Below are 15,139 nucleotides of genomic sequence, written 5' to 3' on the forward strand. Positions count from 1 at the left end.
GCAAATTTTTTGCATCAAAACAATTGAACAAAAGCAAAGCAAAAAAAAGAATAAAAAAAAACCACGCGAATAAAAAATCCTCAGACATAAATTATATCTGTACATGTCTATAATTAAAAGTGAACAAATCGATCAATAAAATAATCAAGTATTCATTAAGCAAAGTGCGATTAATAAATATTATCAATTTTCAATAAACAATTATTCTTAAAACTTAAATAATTACCAATAATACAAATTCTAACCTCAAAAACATAAAAACCAAGTGTTGCTTCTTCAACCCCTTCAATCATCAAAACACATTTAAAATTTTTCAACAATCATCATAATAAACTACATAAAACTTCAATTAAAAAACATCAATTAAACAATACAATTATCATTACAACAATTATTAACTTGTAAATAATAATAATAACACCTAAAAAAATAAAACACAGACAATGTCATGATAGCAAGTGAGAAACAAGATAATAAAGATAATTATTTTCATTAGCAAATAATACAATATAGTAAAATAAAAAAGATCATAGTATAATGATAAATCATGTGTCAAAATACAAATGACGTGAAATACACAAAACAAGAGGGGATGAAGCAATAAAAAAAGCAAAAAAAAAAATAAATAAATTACACACAGTAAAGCATTAAAGTCCAGGACATGTTTGTGTAATTGTGTGTGAAAGAGTAAAAAAAATAAAAAAAAAAAATAAAAAAGTGACAGAAAAATAAAAAATAAAAATTAACTACTATTTCGTTGAGTTAACGTCGAATCGAAGTTGAGCTTTATCATTTAATATTATGCGCCATTGAGAAGTGTAGACTGAGTGAAAATAAATTTTTTTAATTATCGAAATATTGAGCATAAAATGGCAACCAATAATCAAGAAAAAAAGGTAATTATTAAATTAAATAAATTAACATATTTATTTATAATTATCATTTGTTAAATTACATGTATCCCTACTATTTTCATTCATTAATCACAATAAATTAGACACATTGTTTTTTATTTTTTTATAAATAAAAATATTCATGAATATTCGATCATCATTGGGTTTACAGGTCGAACAAAATATCCATGTGTATGTAGCTGTGTGTAGCTAAATAATTATATTTTTTTTTATTTTTATTTTTTCGTGTATGCTTGTGTGTTAGTTTTTAATATTAAAAAAAGAAAACGTGATAACGGAGTGCAGCAACCTTGAGAACAATTCGAGGTCTTTTTGTGTTTAGATTTTTCATTTTTTTTTTTATTTCCCCAAAATTAACTAGATGATAATTTAATATTAAAAATTTTTCATTTGATATTTTAACGAGAGTTAAAATTAGTTGTTTTTTTTTTTTTAGTGCTAATATTTTGACAGTTATTTACATACTCAAGACCAGCTGTCACTTTTTATTTTTTTTATTTTTTATTACTTATGGGCGTGTGTGTGTTTGTGTGTCATCAGTACAATCTGGGATTCACATTATTATTCTTCAATCTGTTTTGACTTGTTTTGGATGAATTGTCGTTTTGTGATATATTAATTTTATTTATAAATATTAATAATAATATTATAAATTATTAAATATTTTGAGATAGCTATTCGACTTGTTTATGAAAATTAATTTTAATTATTAATCATGCAATCTGTGGATATTATTAGTGATAAAATTGAACAGGTATTAATTTAATAGAATTTTTTTTTCTTTTTTATATTTTATAATGACTTTTAAACAATATCATATTTAAAGATGGAATTGTGAGTTATACTTGTGATGAATAAAATGGCGTTTCAGTTTGATAAAAAAATTTTTATAATTTTATTTCTTAAAAGTAAAATAATAATTATAAATTTCTAAAATCAAATTAATGTTTTTTTTTTTTTGTTGTTTTTAATTTTTTAATTATATTTAATTTAATTTTTGTATTTTGTAAATTTGTTTTTTGATTGATTAACATATTTTTGCTGACTTGCATAATTGGAAAAATTACATTTGGATCAATTTACAAGTAGCATTAATTGTTTAAATATAACAATGTTAAAGATTGCAAAATATTATTCAAGTATGATTACGTGGAAGCAAGAGAGAGTCATGAATTTTATCTATGATTGAGTCATAGTTGTATTTAAAAAGGAAAATATATAACTAATTTAATTAATTTATTGTTATTTAAAGGAACAAAAAGAATCACAAGAACCTGCTCATCATGCAAGGCGACCAATGAATGCTTTTTTAATTTTTTGTAAACGACATCGTGCATCTGTAAGATTACATTTTCCACATCTTGAAAATAGAGCTGTTACTAGAGTTCTTGGTGAATGGTGGGCTACATTATATCAAGATCAAAAACAATCTTATATTGATTTAGCACAAGAAGTAAGATTAAATTAATAATTCAATAAAAAATTTCAAGCTTTAATATTAAATAATAATTTTAACAATTGTTTTTTTCAGTATAAAGATGCATTTTTAAATGCAAATCCAGATTTTAAATGGTATAAATTACCAGCACCACCATTACGTACATTAACAACAAGACCAACAAATAAAAAACAAGATACATCATCAAATTATGATGATTCAGAATTATCAAATGCCAATTATGAGTCTTCCGATTGTCATCATCAAGATAATACAACAAATAAAAATGAAGAAGCTATACAACCAGGTAAATTAGCTGATGAAACACAAATTGGTGGTTTAAGTTCATTATTTACACCTTCTAAAAATGATGAACAAGATATTATACCAGTTAATATAACAACAGCTCCTTCAAGTGAACAAAAATTTCCAAAACCACCAAAAAAACGTTACACTGAATTGTCCATTGATTTTGAACAAAAACGTGATTGTAAAGTTGATTTATTTGGTGAAGATAATAATGCTGAATCAAACAACAATTTGGTAATTATTTTAAACTTTTATTGCTATTAAAATTTTAAATAAAAATTATAAATTTCTTGGTATTTATTATAATACTGAAATTTTATATTTTTAATGATAAAATAAAATGCAAATACATACGCGCAATTTTATGTTACAACAGCTGCATGAAAAAAAAATAAATTTTTATTGTTTATATTTTTTTTTTCTTTTTATTAAATTTGTTTTGAAATAAAAAATATAATTGTGTAATGATTATGTTTATAGAATGAGGAGGAAGATAAACATGATACAAACTACTCGGATCACAATGCATCATTAGACGATAGTCATTATTTAGGTGAAAGGAGTTGTAAAGGAGTTCGTTATCAAAAATTTCTTGCTGAACAATTGAAAACTAGTAGTGGTGGTGGTGGTGGTCCAGGTGGACAGCAAACAAAAAGAAAAAAACCTACTACTGCACCTTCATCAATGTAAGTTAATTGATAAATTTATTTTCCATGTAATTTTTAATAATTATTATTATTTATTAATAAAGATAATTGGTATTTTATAATTTTAGAAATGATAATAAATGTTCAAAAGAAAGAAGAAATTCAATATCGTCAAATGTTAGTGAAAAGACTGATTCATTGAGTAGTGAAGGTGGCAATAGTAATCGTAGTGATTTAGAGCATCTTGTTGACAGGTAAATAATTTATCATTAAAAATATAAATAACAATAAAATTAATGAATGATAAATTTTATTTAATTAGTGCTGAGGGTAGAGTTGAAGCATCAAAACCAGAAAATACTGAAACTGAAGAAGCTGAATCACAACAAAATTATGAATGGACAACACGTAAACGTTTTAAAGCTGAAGATTTTAATCTTGAAAAAAAAATTGAAGCATTACCATCATTGAGTCTTGAAGAATTTCAAGAAAAAAAGAAACAACAAAGAACTAAAAAGAAAAAAATACCACAAAAAATGACAATAAATACATCAATAAAACGTGTTAATCAAAATAATGGTATACAATCAACAAGTGAAAATAAAGCTAAATTAATAAATACAACTGTTGATAATATTATTGATGAAACAGAAAAGATAATTCCAGTTGGTAGCCAAAAACGAAAAGCAAGAAAACAAAGTATCACACGTAATACAAATGCAGAAGCAACATCATCTAAACAAAGCCAAGATAAAATTAATCAACGTAAGCATTAAAATTTAATTACAATATTTATTTTTTTTTATTATAAACATAAATTTTTATTAATAATAATTTACTTTCATTTTTTAGCTTGGTGTGCATCACCTGACCTCGAAGCTCTTGCCTGTCTTGCTGAAATTGCTGCTAATCGAACGAAACTTACCAAGTGAAATAATTTATGAAAAAAAAACAATTGAACATAATAATTAATAATTTTAAAAGAAGAAGAAAGCAACGATTTTTATGAAGAAAATATATATATTTTTTTTAACTTTATCGTTAATTCAACTTTAATGATGATGATGATGATGACAACTGCAGTCATCAATTTAATGCCTTACTCAACAAAATATGCAAATTAACTTGCAATTTTTCCTATTTTTTATTACATTTATTATCAAAATTTATTGTTCTTTATTTTTTCTTTTTTTTATTAACATTATTATTAATATTATTAGCAATGTTGTGTTTGTGAATTGAATGAAGAAAAAGAAGAAGAAAAAAAAAAAGCATATCGAATTGAGATTGAATGATGGGAAATTTTTTTTTAATTGTTGAAACTTTTAAGTTTTTTTTTTTTTTTAATAGAATATACTTGTAACAATGTTTTCCAATATTCAATATTTTTTTTGTTCTTGATTATTCTTCCATGGGACTGATTAATACACAGTGTGATTATTAAAAATTGCGATAAAAAATATTTTTATTCATACAAAGAAAAAGTAAAGAAAAAATAAATAATAGTTTATTGCTTTGAACGATAAAATTTATCAAACATTTTATAATCGTAGTTTAAAAAGAAAAAAAAAAAAAAAAATGTATTTCACATATAAACTCGTTGTTTATTATAATTAATTTCGACTACATATTTTTGTAGTTTTTAATTTTTTTTTTAATTAAAAAAAATATATATCTAAATAGTAATAATTTTAATTAAAAGATCGGTAAATATTTTATGGTGTATGTAAATAGTAATCGCAGTATTAAAAAAAATATAGAATATATTTTAAAAAACACAATTTCAATCCGCCACTCAAAAATAAACGAAATAGATATAAAATTTTTCAAAAAAAAAAATGTGGAGTAAATTTTTATGTAATAATTTTGAAGATAATATGTTAAAAGAGTAGTTTTGTGTATGAAAATTTATATGGTAACAATTCAACTTTATACCTGATGCTTGTGACTTGAAAAAATTTATCAAATATATGTTTGATATATTTCACATGGCTCTTTAAATACCCTTCAAAGTGTCGAGTTATTACTAAGATATATATAATCAAAATGTATATTTATATTATTTATATTTTCAATGAAGATATTAACATATTCTTTAACATTTAAAACTACGTATATATATAACAGATTTTACAATATAAAAATGAGAAAAAATTTTTAAACAATACCTTTTGGAATGGAGTTGAAAAAAAGAGTAATTGAACGAAAAAAAAAAAGAATATTATTCATTTTTTTATTCAGAGGAAAGTTGATTAACCCATCTGTGATTTTGGCTAAAGGAATTTGTATTTTTTATATTTTTCTATATCAATTATAACAAACAGTTTAAAATCGTAATATTATTTTTCACTTTGCCTGGAAATGAATATATTTAAAACTGATTAAAACAGATTTTTATTAACACTAATCAGATTTTTAAATAAAACCAGTTTTTTTTTTTTATAAATTAGATGAAAATCAATGCAATGATTTTTCAAAATAGTTGTATTTTTATTTCATAAATGTGCCTTTTATGAGAAAAACATAAATCAATATTTAAAAAAAAAAATAAAACGACCAACTTTTTTATTTAAATTATTTTATGGAAAATTAATTTTAAAACTTTTTTTTTTTTTGTGCTCACAAACTAGCCAGGCATTATTGATAAAATAATAAATTATTTAAAAATTAATTAAGTTATTTCAATTATGTATAATGCCCATTCATAAAAGTTTGTAAAAATAAAACTTGGCTTTAATTTTTATTAAGTAAAACAGAGTATATGTATACATTCATAGTAAAAAAAACAAAAAAAAAAACAAAAATAACTTGTTGAATTTTTAATTTCTTATTGTTGTTTTAAATTAAAATTTTATCCTTCTTGTTTTCTTTTTTTTTTCAGTGCAGCTTTCTAGGTTGATATAAATTTTTTTTTTTTGGATCAATAAATTCTGACAGTATTGATACCAAGGTTGTTTTACCAGCTCCACTGTTACCAAGTATATTTTTTTGTTTATTTTTACTTGTTGTATTTTCAAATTCTTAAATTGAAATGTTTGTCATTGACCTATTTTACAGAATCCAAGCATCATTGTTTAATTTTAAATTATCAAGAAATTTATTCTTTTTAAATGAAAGATTTATTCTTTTCAAAAAAAAACCAACTAATATTATTTAAAGTTAAAAAATTAATTATAATAACACTCACGGTTATAATCGAAATAATCTTTCAGTTTTTTCGAAATATTTTCATGCTGGTTTTTCTACAGCTCATTAAAAATTTACCACAAACAACGATGACGAGATAATTTGAACAAAAAAAAAAAACAACAATTTTGTCAAGCTTGAAGGCCTCAAGCCACGTAATGATCCTACTACTGATGATGATGATAAATTTAATTACAAAACACACAAACAATTCTAAAAATTGTTATTTTTTTTTCGACGCAAATTTCTATTATTAATGTATACTGCTGATATTTATTTAAATATTATAATTATATATTATCTTGCCTTGTATTTTTTTCTCAACACCTTACTGCCTTCTAAATAATTATTTAATTTCATAAATTTATTTCCAAACGTTATTATCAAGCCAAGGCATCCATACACCATGAAAATGTTCAGGAAAAGATTCTGGTTGAACAGGTGCATTTGTTTGATTCATCAAAACACTTTGATAATAACTAATGTAATTTTCAATATTACTAATAACCTGTTGATTGAAAATTGATTATTAAAATTTTGTAAATCAATTTATACATGAATATGTGTATTTTTTACCCCTGGATATTCAGCAGAGACATCAGTTGTTTCACAAGGATCATTTACAATATTAAACAGACACAAATTAGAACAATTTGAACTAACTTTATCCAAAGGTTTACAAGTTATTTGACTCTCTTGTCGGAGATTTAGTATTTGTTTTTCATTTATCGAGCTTTTTGCAATTTTTTTGATGACCAAATTGACAGTGGAATTCAAGACTTTGGCAACATACTCGGAATCATTAAAACCAACATCACTAATATTTTCTCGATAATAACCATCAAGCGCATTTTTTTCTCCTGATTAAAAAAAAAAAACAATTAATATATTTACATTAAATTATATATAATTATTATTAACCTTTTATCAACTTCCATTTTCCTCTGATAGCTCCAACCTGCTGTTGTTTTTCATCAATATTAATGAGAACTGATTTACGTCCTTGTCTAGTAATATCATTTCGTTTACCATTTTTAATAATTGACCATTGATTAATACCATCGATTGTTCCTAAATTTTTAATTACACCGCCAGCTTGTTTGTAAAGTGTTGGTAGCCAGTCTGTTATATGCATCATGTCATTGATAACTCTTCCTGTTTTATTTATCAATGGAGAATAAACACAAGCAACACCATGAACACCTCCCTCAAAAAGTGTGAATTTTAACTGTAAATAAAATACAGAATTATTAATTATTTCCTTAATAAAAATAAAAAAAGTATTTGGTTTAACTTACACCTCTGAATGGATAATTTGAACCATGATTTTCAAGAAAACCAATTGTTTGGGCACCATTATCAGCCATGAATATTATTATCGAATTTTTCATTAGTCCATTTTTACTCAATGCTTCTGTTACACTTCCCACTGATTCATCAAGGGCCTTCATCATTCCTTAAAATAAAAAAATGTTTTTATATTTGTAAAATTAAATTTATGATTATAAATATTTTTTTATGTGTACCTGCAAATTTACGACGTTTGCTATCACGAATATAGCCAAATTCTTTATTGACACTATTGATATCTCGAGTTTCTAATGTTTCAACAGCATCACTTGCATGTGGTGCAAGATGTGAAATTTGTAAATACAATGGTTGACTTTTATTGTGTTTGGTAATAATTTCAACAGCTTCATCAGTAAAAACATCAGTTGCATATTTAAGTGGATCACTTTTTTTTAATGGCTCTAATTTTCTTGGAGTATCACGACGGAAATCATAGCCTGTTCTGTTCTATAGTAAAAAAAATATATATATTCAAGTCAAGCTAGGTTTTGCCAGGTTTATTAATCAATTGAAATATAAAACTTACTGATTCGGTTATTGTATGATTAAAATATGTTATATATCCATTGTAATAACCGTAAAAAGTATCAAATCCTCGTCGAGCTGGAGTAAAGTTATCCTTGTAATAACCAAGATGCCATTTACCAACTAAATTTGTCGAGTAACCGAGACTTTTTAAATGTTGTGGAAGTAATTTTGTAGACAATGGAATTCCACGTGGTTCACCTGCTTTCAATGGGTAACCTTGCATACCTGCCATAAATTAATTTTCATTATTTTATTTAATTTTTTTTTGTTTAATAATTTCAATGGAATTTAAAAATATAAATATCACATAACAATGGGTATTATTAAAATGAAAATTAATTAATTTAATTATTCTTTATTGTAATAATTTATTTTAATTTTATAAGGTTGTAAAAAACAAAAGTAAAAAATTAAATCGTTAGCAAATAAAATTATAAATTTCAAAGTTAAAAAAATTAAAATAATTTAAAAAAAAAAATCTTCAAAGTACTTGACAACATACTACAAGGTCAAAAATATAAAAAAAAATAAAACAAATAATTTTTAACGAGTGTATTTATTAATTTAAAACGTTTTTTATTTGTTCAATTTGAAAAAAAATAAAGATAAGTTTAAAATTTAGATTTAAATTTGAAATTTTTTAAAAACATTGTCATTTAAATATGTGAAGTTATATTAAAAATAAAAAAAGTATAATCATACCATCTCTAATTGGATAACGACCAGTAAAAAATGCTGATCTTGATGGTGTACAAATTGGCAATACATAATGATTTTTTAAAATAACACCATTATAAGCAAGCGCATCAATATTTGGTGTAGGAATTTGATTAGATCCATGAAAACTAACGTCATTCCAGCCCTATTATTTTATGAAAATATAAATTATATATTTTAGCAATTATATAACAATAAAAAATATAAAATAATCTCACCAAATCATCAGCCATCATGACAATAATATTCGGCGGTGTTTTTGCCTTGGCAAAACAATCCACCTTCACATGATTATTCATCAAAAAAATAATTAAAATAAATAAAAATTTATGCAAATTAATTGTCATGATGATTGTCTTTGATTTTCAGTTCAAAAAATTCAACTGAATAAATTAATATAATATGTTTTACTACAAAAAGAAACACTGTTTCGAGGAAAATAAAAATTGATAAACTAACGCGTTTGTTAATCACCAAACTATTGATAAATCATTTTGTTTTTTTGTATTAAAAAATAATGATAAATTCAACTGACACAATTTTTAAAATTATTTAAAGAATAAATATTTTTTATTCGAAAATAATTAATGTTTAAATACGCACAACTGTCTTGTTCACAATCGAAATATTAACTGACTGATTTTTTAAAAAAAGGCTCGTGATATTCATGAGGTGTATATACATTCACCTTATTTATTTAATTTAAATTTTTTTTTTTTTTTTCGTCAAGATTAGTCTTTACGGTATACTTTATTTTGATAAATTTACATTTAACGTTTTATTTCGTAAATATTATATTCACTTAATGATGAAACTCGAAAAAAAAAAGACGAGGTATATGAATTTATAATTTTTTTATCTTTATCTAATTTACAAACCGTTCTAATAATCATCATCAATATTTAAAAATAAATAAATGTGACAGACGTGTATATTTTTTTATTTCTTGGAGCCTTGACATATTCTATGAATTTATTATAAATGACTTTGTTTGTCAAGTGTTATCATGACAAGAGTTTGTCACATGAAGATAAATATGTATAATGAATTTCAATGTATCACCCGCATTAAAATTGCACACTTTGGGTTTTTTTATTTTCAAATTTAAAATACCGTTTAAAAAATAAATACTATCATTAATTTTGAATAATTAATAAATTAATTTAAAGTCATTAATTTTGTTTGATTATATTTATATTTGTGGTGTTTTTTTTTGAGGCGAGACACTAAGTGATTTATTAATTATTTATATTTTATATTTAATTATTATTATCAAGATGAAGAACTTGAAGACGATAAACTTAACGTGAATATATTTAATCATTATTCATATTTTAATTTATCTGGATAATTATTATTTCAAGGTATCCTTTATACAGTTAACAATATTAATTTGACATTAAGATATTAATTACAATTGTTGAAAATATATTTAATTTGTTAAATTGTTTATTGAGTTTATTTTAATACATTCAATAAATTCAATACATATTGATTTATCGATCGATAAAAATGATATACGAGTCAATAATATTTATCATGTGATGCATTATTGTTTCCTTTCTTTTTCTGTATCATCTAAAAATTATAATAAAACTTTGAAAAAATTATTAAATTAATAAATAAATAATATAATATATTAATAATTACTTACATTTTTATATTATTCATTTTTGAGTTGTAAAAAAAATTTTTTAAATTTATATTTATTTTATCTACAAGTAAATATAAATTTGCATAAAATAAAGAGTTAAAATTTTTTCTTCTGAACTAGCTTAGATCCTAGACAATTTAATAAAAAAAAAATTACGAGGATAGCTCAACTCTATCATAGTTAAAAAAATTAAAAGCATGTCAAATCGACCCCCTACCCCCTTTTGACCATTTCAAAAATTCCCATTTTTTTTTCTAAACCAGCTTAGATCCTGAACAATTTGTAAAAAAAAAAATTACGAGGATAGCTCAACTCTATCATAGTTAAAAAAATTAAAAACATATAAAATCGACCCCCTACCCCCTTTTGACCATTTTAAAAATTCTCATTTTTTTTTCTAAAATAGCTTAGATTCTAGACAACTTATTTTTAAAAAAATTACGAGGATAGCTCAACTCTATCATAGTTAAAAAAATTAAAAACATCTGAAATTGACCCCCTACCCCCTTTTGACCATTTCAAAAATTCTCATTTTTTTTTCCAAACTAGCTTAGAGTCTAAACAATTTGTAAAAAAAAAAATTACGAGGATAGCTCAATTCTATCATAGACAAAAAAATTAAACACATCTATTTTGTTTGTCTGTTTTTTTTTATTTTTTATTTATCCTTTCCTCTTTTAATTTTGGCGCGCCGCATTCAAATTAAATTTAAAAAATATAAGCTTTTATTACGATCTCAATTTAACCGGTACAAATTTTTGTTTATTATTTATAATTATTTTATTTATTGATAAATAATAATTATAATTAACGAAAAATTTTTTTCTGCATTTTTTTTTGCTTATAAAATAAAATAAAAAAAAACAAGGGCAATTAAATACAAATAAATATTTGTTTAAAAAATATTTATCAAATTATTAAATAACAATAAATAATATAAAATAATATCAAATAATAACAAATAAATTTCTTTATTATTAAACATATATCAGCATGATTAACACTTGTGTCAACATTAGTTTTGATACCCAAATAATATAAAGCAAAACTTGTATTTGTTTTCAAAATTATATTTCTCCTTAAAACATTGGATACTACAAATTAATTAATATAATTATAATAATTTATCATTAACAACAAAAAATATTTTTAATAAATAAAATATTATATTAAAATATAGTACAACTAATTAATATTTCAATAAAATTTTGATAAACAATTAACTCGTTATATTTTTTAAACTACACAAATGATAATATTGATAAAATTCAAAGTGACAAGATAAGAGATCTTTCTGCTCTATGCTTGAACGATGTGATCCGACTGAAAGTTACAAGCAAACTGAGGGAAATATCGATTTTATCTATAGAAGCACCCCATTAATAAATAATACCTTTGCAATATCGAGGGGTAGTTTTTTTTCGTACAGAAAAAAAAATAAAATAAAGAGAATAAAAAGAAAAAATATTATTTTTTTTTTCACGAGGTAAAATAGCTTATTCACTTGTTGATAAATATTATATAAGATAATGAGGTGACAACGTGACTATATGATCATGGACACTTGGTATAGTAATAAAATATTAAGCCATCGCATGTTACCACCGTTTGATGTCTTATTTCTTGCGGATATAATTTTCAAAGAGTCAATGAACTTGATCACCTCTAGGCTCTACTCGATCCTATAGATACATTTCTACATTATTATTTTCTTTTTTTCATTGCTAATAATACTGACAGATAACTCAATGACGTTTTAATTACCTGAAAATATTTTAATCAATTTAAAAATTAAATCGTCAAAAGAAAACAAGTCTTGTAAATGAGAAAAATTATTTTGTAATTGGAAAAATGTAGAAATATTTTTTTATACATATAAATTATACTAACTAATAAGAAAAGATCAAGTGACATATCAAAAAAACCACCGGCACTTATTTTTAATGGTGTAAATTTTTTAAATGCAATTATATTCAACAATTTAATTTCTACACTTCTTAAAGATGTCCAATTTGATTCATAAATTGCATCACCAATTTGGCTACTCTAAAAATATTTAAAAAATAATTTTTAATTTATTAAAATATATCAAAGTTGTTTTTAGTGGAAATGCTTTACACAAAGAGTCAGTTGATGACCAGTCCAGCAATACAAACATAAATTTCCCAACACCATTAATTGACATGTAGTTGAAAATAAAATTTGAAAAACATGATTATTTTTTCCTTCAAATACCTAATTATCAGATATAGTTAATTAAATTTTTTTTTTTATTATTTAACTGATGGACAATGTTACCATGTTTATTGTAGAATAATTTTGAAAACACATTGTTGCAGTACATGCCATCAATTCAAGTAAAATAATCATCTTAAGGCTCTCATTGAGTTGAGTCGTTATTCTTAATTAACACCAAATAAATAAATGTAAAAAATGAATTACATAATTAATAATTTCACTGAAAAAACATACTTATTTATTTGATAAATAAAAATATTTTATTTCGAATAATAAAATTAATTTTTCAATTGAAAAACATTTTTTTTCCTCAATCAAATATTTTTTCATAAAAAAAAAAAAAACAATTATTTTTTTTTTTCAATGTAATTATTATTAATAAAAAGAAAAAAAAAAATATTCTTACTTAATAAGTTTTATGTGACGTTTTGCAATATTTTTAATATTAACAAAAAAATTATTTGGTGTTTCGATAGAAAAATTTAGCATAATTTTAATACAACAAATTTGACCGCAAAAATGTAGAACAAGTATTGCAACAAAACTGTTAAATAAATTATACATCACAGCAACAAGTACAGATGTGTAAAATTGAAGTAAAAATGTTAATGAATAGCTAGTAAAATTTTTAGTACTCCAAGGTAAATAAATAACCCAAAGAAGATTTATTGATAAACGTGAGTCGAGATTTTTCATCAAATGACTTTCTGTATTATACCAAATCTATTTTTTAATATTAACTTAAATTAATTATCATTATATAATTATTTTTAAATGAAAAAAATCTTACTTGTACAATAAGACCACTAATTGAAGCTGACCATCCTAATGCAATTGATCCAATTGATATAAAATGACTGTATTTTGCAAAATTCATCATAACTTTATATTCTTCATCTGGTATTTCAATTTGCCAATTTTTTTTTATAAATTTTATAATTTCAGCAAGTTCTATTTAATATTTAAATTAAGTATTACTTGAAATATTTTTATAATTATTTATATATTTATTTTTAACCTTTTCTTTTTAACCACATGACGAAAAATTTGGCAATTGACATTAAAATTGGAAAATGTGATGATAAAATTTGTATCAATATATCAATGTCAGCTGTATTTTTTAATAAAAAAATTGCAGCAATTCTTGGTAATTCAAGAAAAATAAAAATAATTAAAGCTTGTATTAAGCCTAAATTTTTATAAATTTTATTATTTTTTTCATCTGGCCAAATTCCAAATAATTCAAGGTGTTTTTTACATAATCCAAATTCATAATCAAATCCAGTTTTTTTTATGTTATTTCGGTTATTATCATTGGAAAATTGGTGTATTTTCAACTCCATAGTAAAATATTTTAAATATATATACAATGATGCTTTATATACAAGATGTATATATAAGAGGAGAATAATGTTTTGTGTTTGAAAGTTGAGGAGAGACTCATACACCAGCTATACTGTCACCAATCGATCATAGAAAAAACTTCCGTATTTTAATAATTCATAGAAAATTATATTAACAATTTATGAAGCTGTAATATTCATGTGAAATGGCAAAAAAAAATGTGAGGTAGTTTGGTGCAGCATTTAATATGCAGTAGGGGTGAGGAGAGAGGGTGGGCTATAATGCATTGCGTGAAGAGAAACTCAGTGGTCTTTATGCTGTTATCAGTTGTTATATCTCCGCCTCAATTGGCAGTCTTAGTTTTTGTGATAGTTTCGTTATAGTGCTACGTATTATATTGTGATAAAAAAATATCAAGTTTTCAAGTGTTAAAATTTACTTAAATACGAAATTATAAAAACCTGCCTTCACAGCCGAAATAGCTCAGTTGGGAGAGCGTTAGACTGAAGATCTAAATGTCCCTGGTTCGATCCCTGGTTTCGGCATGTATATTTTTTGCACCGGCCGAATATGAAAAAATTTTGCAAAAATTTTGCAGTATTATTATTTTTCAAAATTGTTTTATTGTTTATTTTATTTTTTAATGAAAATATTTTCACTCAGGTAATAAAAGATTTTTCAAAATTCAAAAAAAAATTTTTTACCATGGGTTTTTTGAAATAAAAATTTATAAAAAAAGATTGCCAAAACCCGGGATTGAACCGGGGACATTTAGATCTTCAGTCTAACGCTCTCCCAACTGAGCTATTTTGGC

The 15,139-nt window shown here is 23.2% G+C and overlaps 3 protein-coding genes and 2 non-coding genes across 6 annotated transcripts; 2 read left to right on the forward strand and 3 right to left on the reverse strand.

Annotated features, from left to right (window-relative positions):
• The first annotated feature begins 58 nt into the window (after positions 1–58).
• LOC122853212 (HMG box transcription factor BBX) lies at positions 59–5,670 on the forward strand. Of its 2 annotated transcripts, none has more exons than XM_044153532.1 (7): positions 59–896; positions 2,167–2,367; positions 2,446–2,895; positions 3,142–3,347; positions 3,437–3,562; positions 3,631–4,073; positions 4,161–5,670. In XM_044153532.1, exons 1-7 carry the CDS (start codon positions 870–872, stop codon positions 4,238–4,240), a joined length of 1,533 nt encoding a protein of 510 aa, XP_044009467.1. In that variant the 5' UTR covers positions 59–869; the 3' UTR covers positions 4,241–5,670. The 2 variants fall into 2 exon arrangements, with proteins under 2 accessions (XP_044009467.1, XP_044009466.1); XM_044153531.1 differs by lacking the exon at positions 59–896 and adding an exon at positions 1,079–1,668.
• Positions 5,671–6,187: 517 nt separating this feature from the next.
• Positions 6,188–10,169, reverse strand: LOC122853211 (arylsulfatase B-like). Its single transcript, XM_044153530.1, has 8 exons — positions 9,308–10,169; positions 9,075–9,234; positions 8,371–8,597; positions 8,021–8,291; positions 7,793–7,950; positions 7,416–7,722; positions 7,071–7,354; positions 6,188–7,002 (listed from the first exon to the last, which is right to left on the reverse strand). The coding sequence occupies exons 1-8, from the start codon at positions 9,434–9,436 to the stop codon at positions 6,859–6,861; spliced, it is 1,680 nt and encodes a 559-aa protein (XP_044009465.1). The 5' UTR covers positions 9,437–10,169; the 3' UTR covers positions 6,188–6,858.
• Positions 10,170–12,447: 2,278 nt separating this feature from the next.
• On the reverse strand, positions 12,448–14,272 carry LOC122851103 (odorant receptor 94a-like). Its single transcript, XM_044150151.1, has 7 exons — positions 14,000–14,272; positions 13,772–13,932; positions 13,388–13,704; positions 13,042–13,144; positions 12,862–12,978; positions 12,634–12,789; positions 12,448–12,507 (listed from the first exon to the last, which is right to left on the reverse strand). The coding sequence occupies exons 1-7, from the start codon at positions 14,040–14,042 to the stop codon at positions 12,448–12,450; spliced, it is 957 nt and encodes a 318-aa protein (XP_044006086.1). The 5' UTR covers positions 14,043–14,272.
• A 525-nt stretch (positions 14,273–14,797) lies between these two features.
• Trnaf-gaa lies at positions 14,798–14,870 on the forward strand. The gene has a single exon. It is a non-coding gene; the product is annotated as a tRNA-Phe (tRNA).
• A 196-nt stretch (positions 14,871–15,066) lies between these two features.
• Trnaf-gaa lies at positions 15,067–15,139 on the reverse strand. The gene has a single exon. It is a non-coding gene; the product is annotated as a tRNA-Phe (tRNA).

This window comes from Aphidius gifuensis, linkage group LG3, assembly GCF_014905175.1.
Source record: "Aphidius gifuensis isolate YNYX2018 linkage group LG3, ASM1490517v1, whole genome shotgun sequence".
In the NCBI taxonomy this organism is placed as follows: Eukaryota; Metazoa; Arthropoda; class Insecta; order Hymenoptera; family Braconidae; genus Aphidius; species Aphidius gifuensis.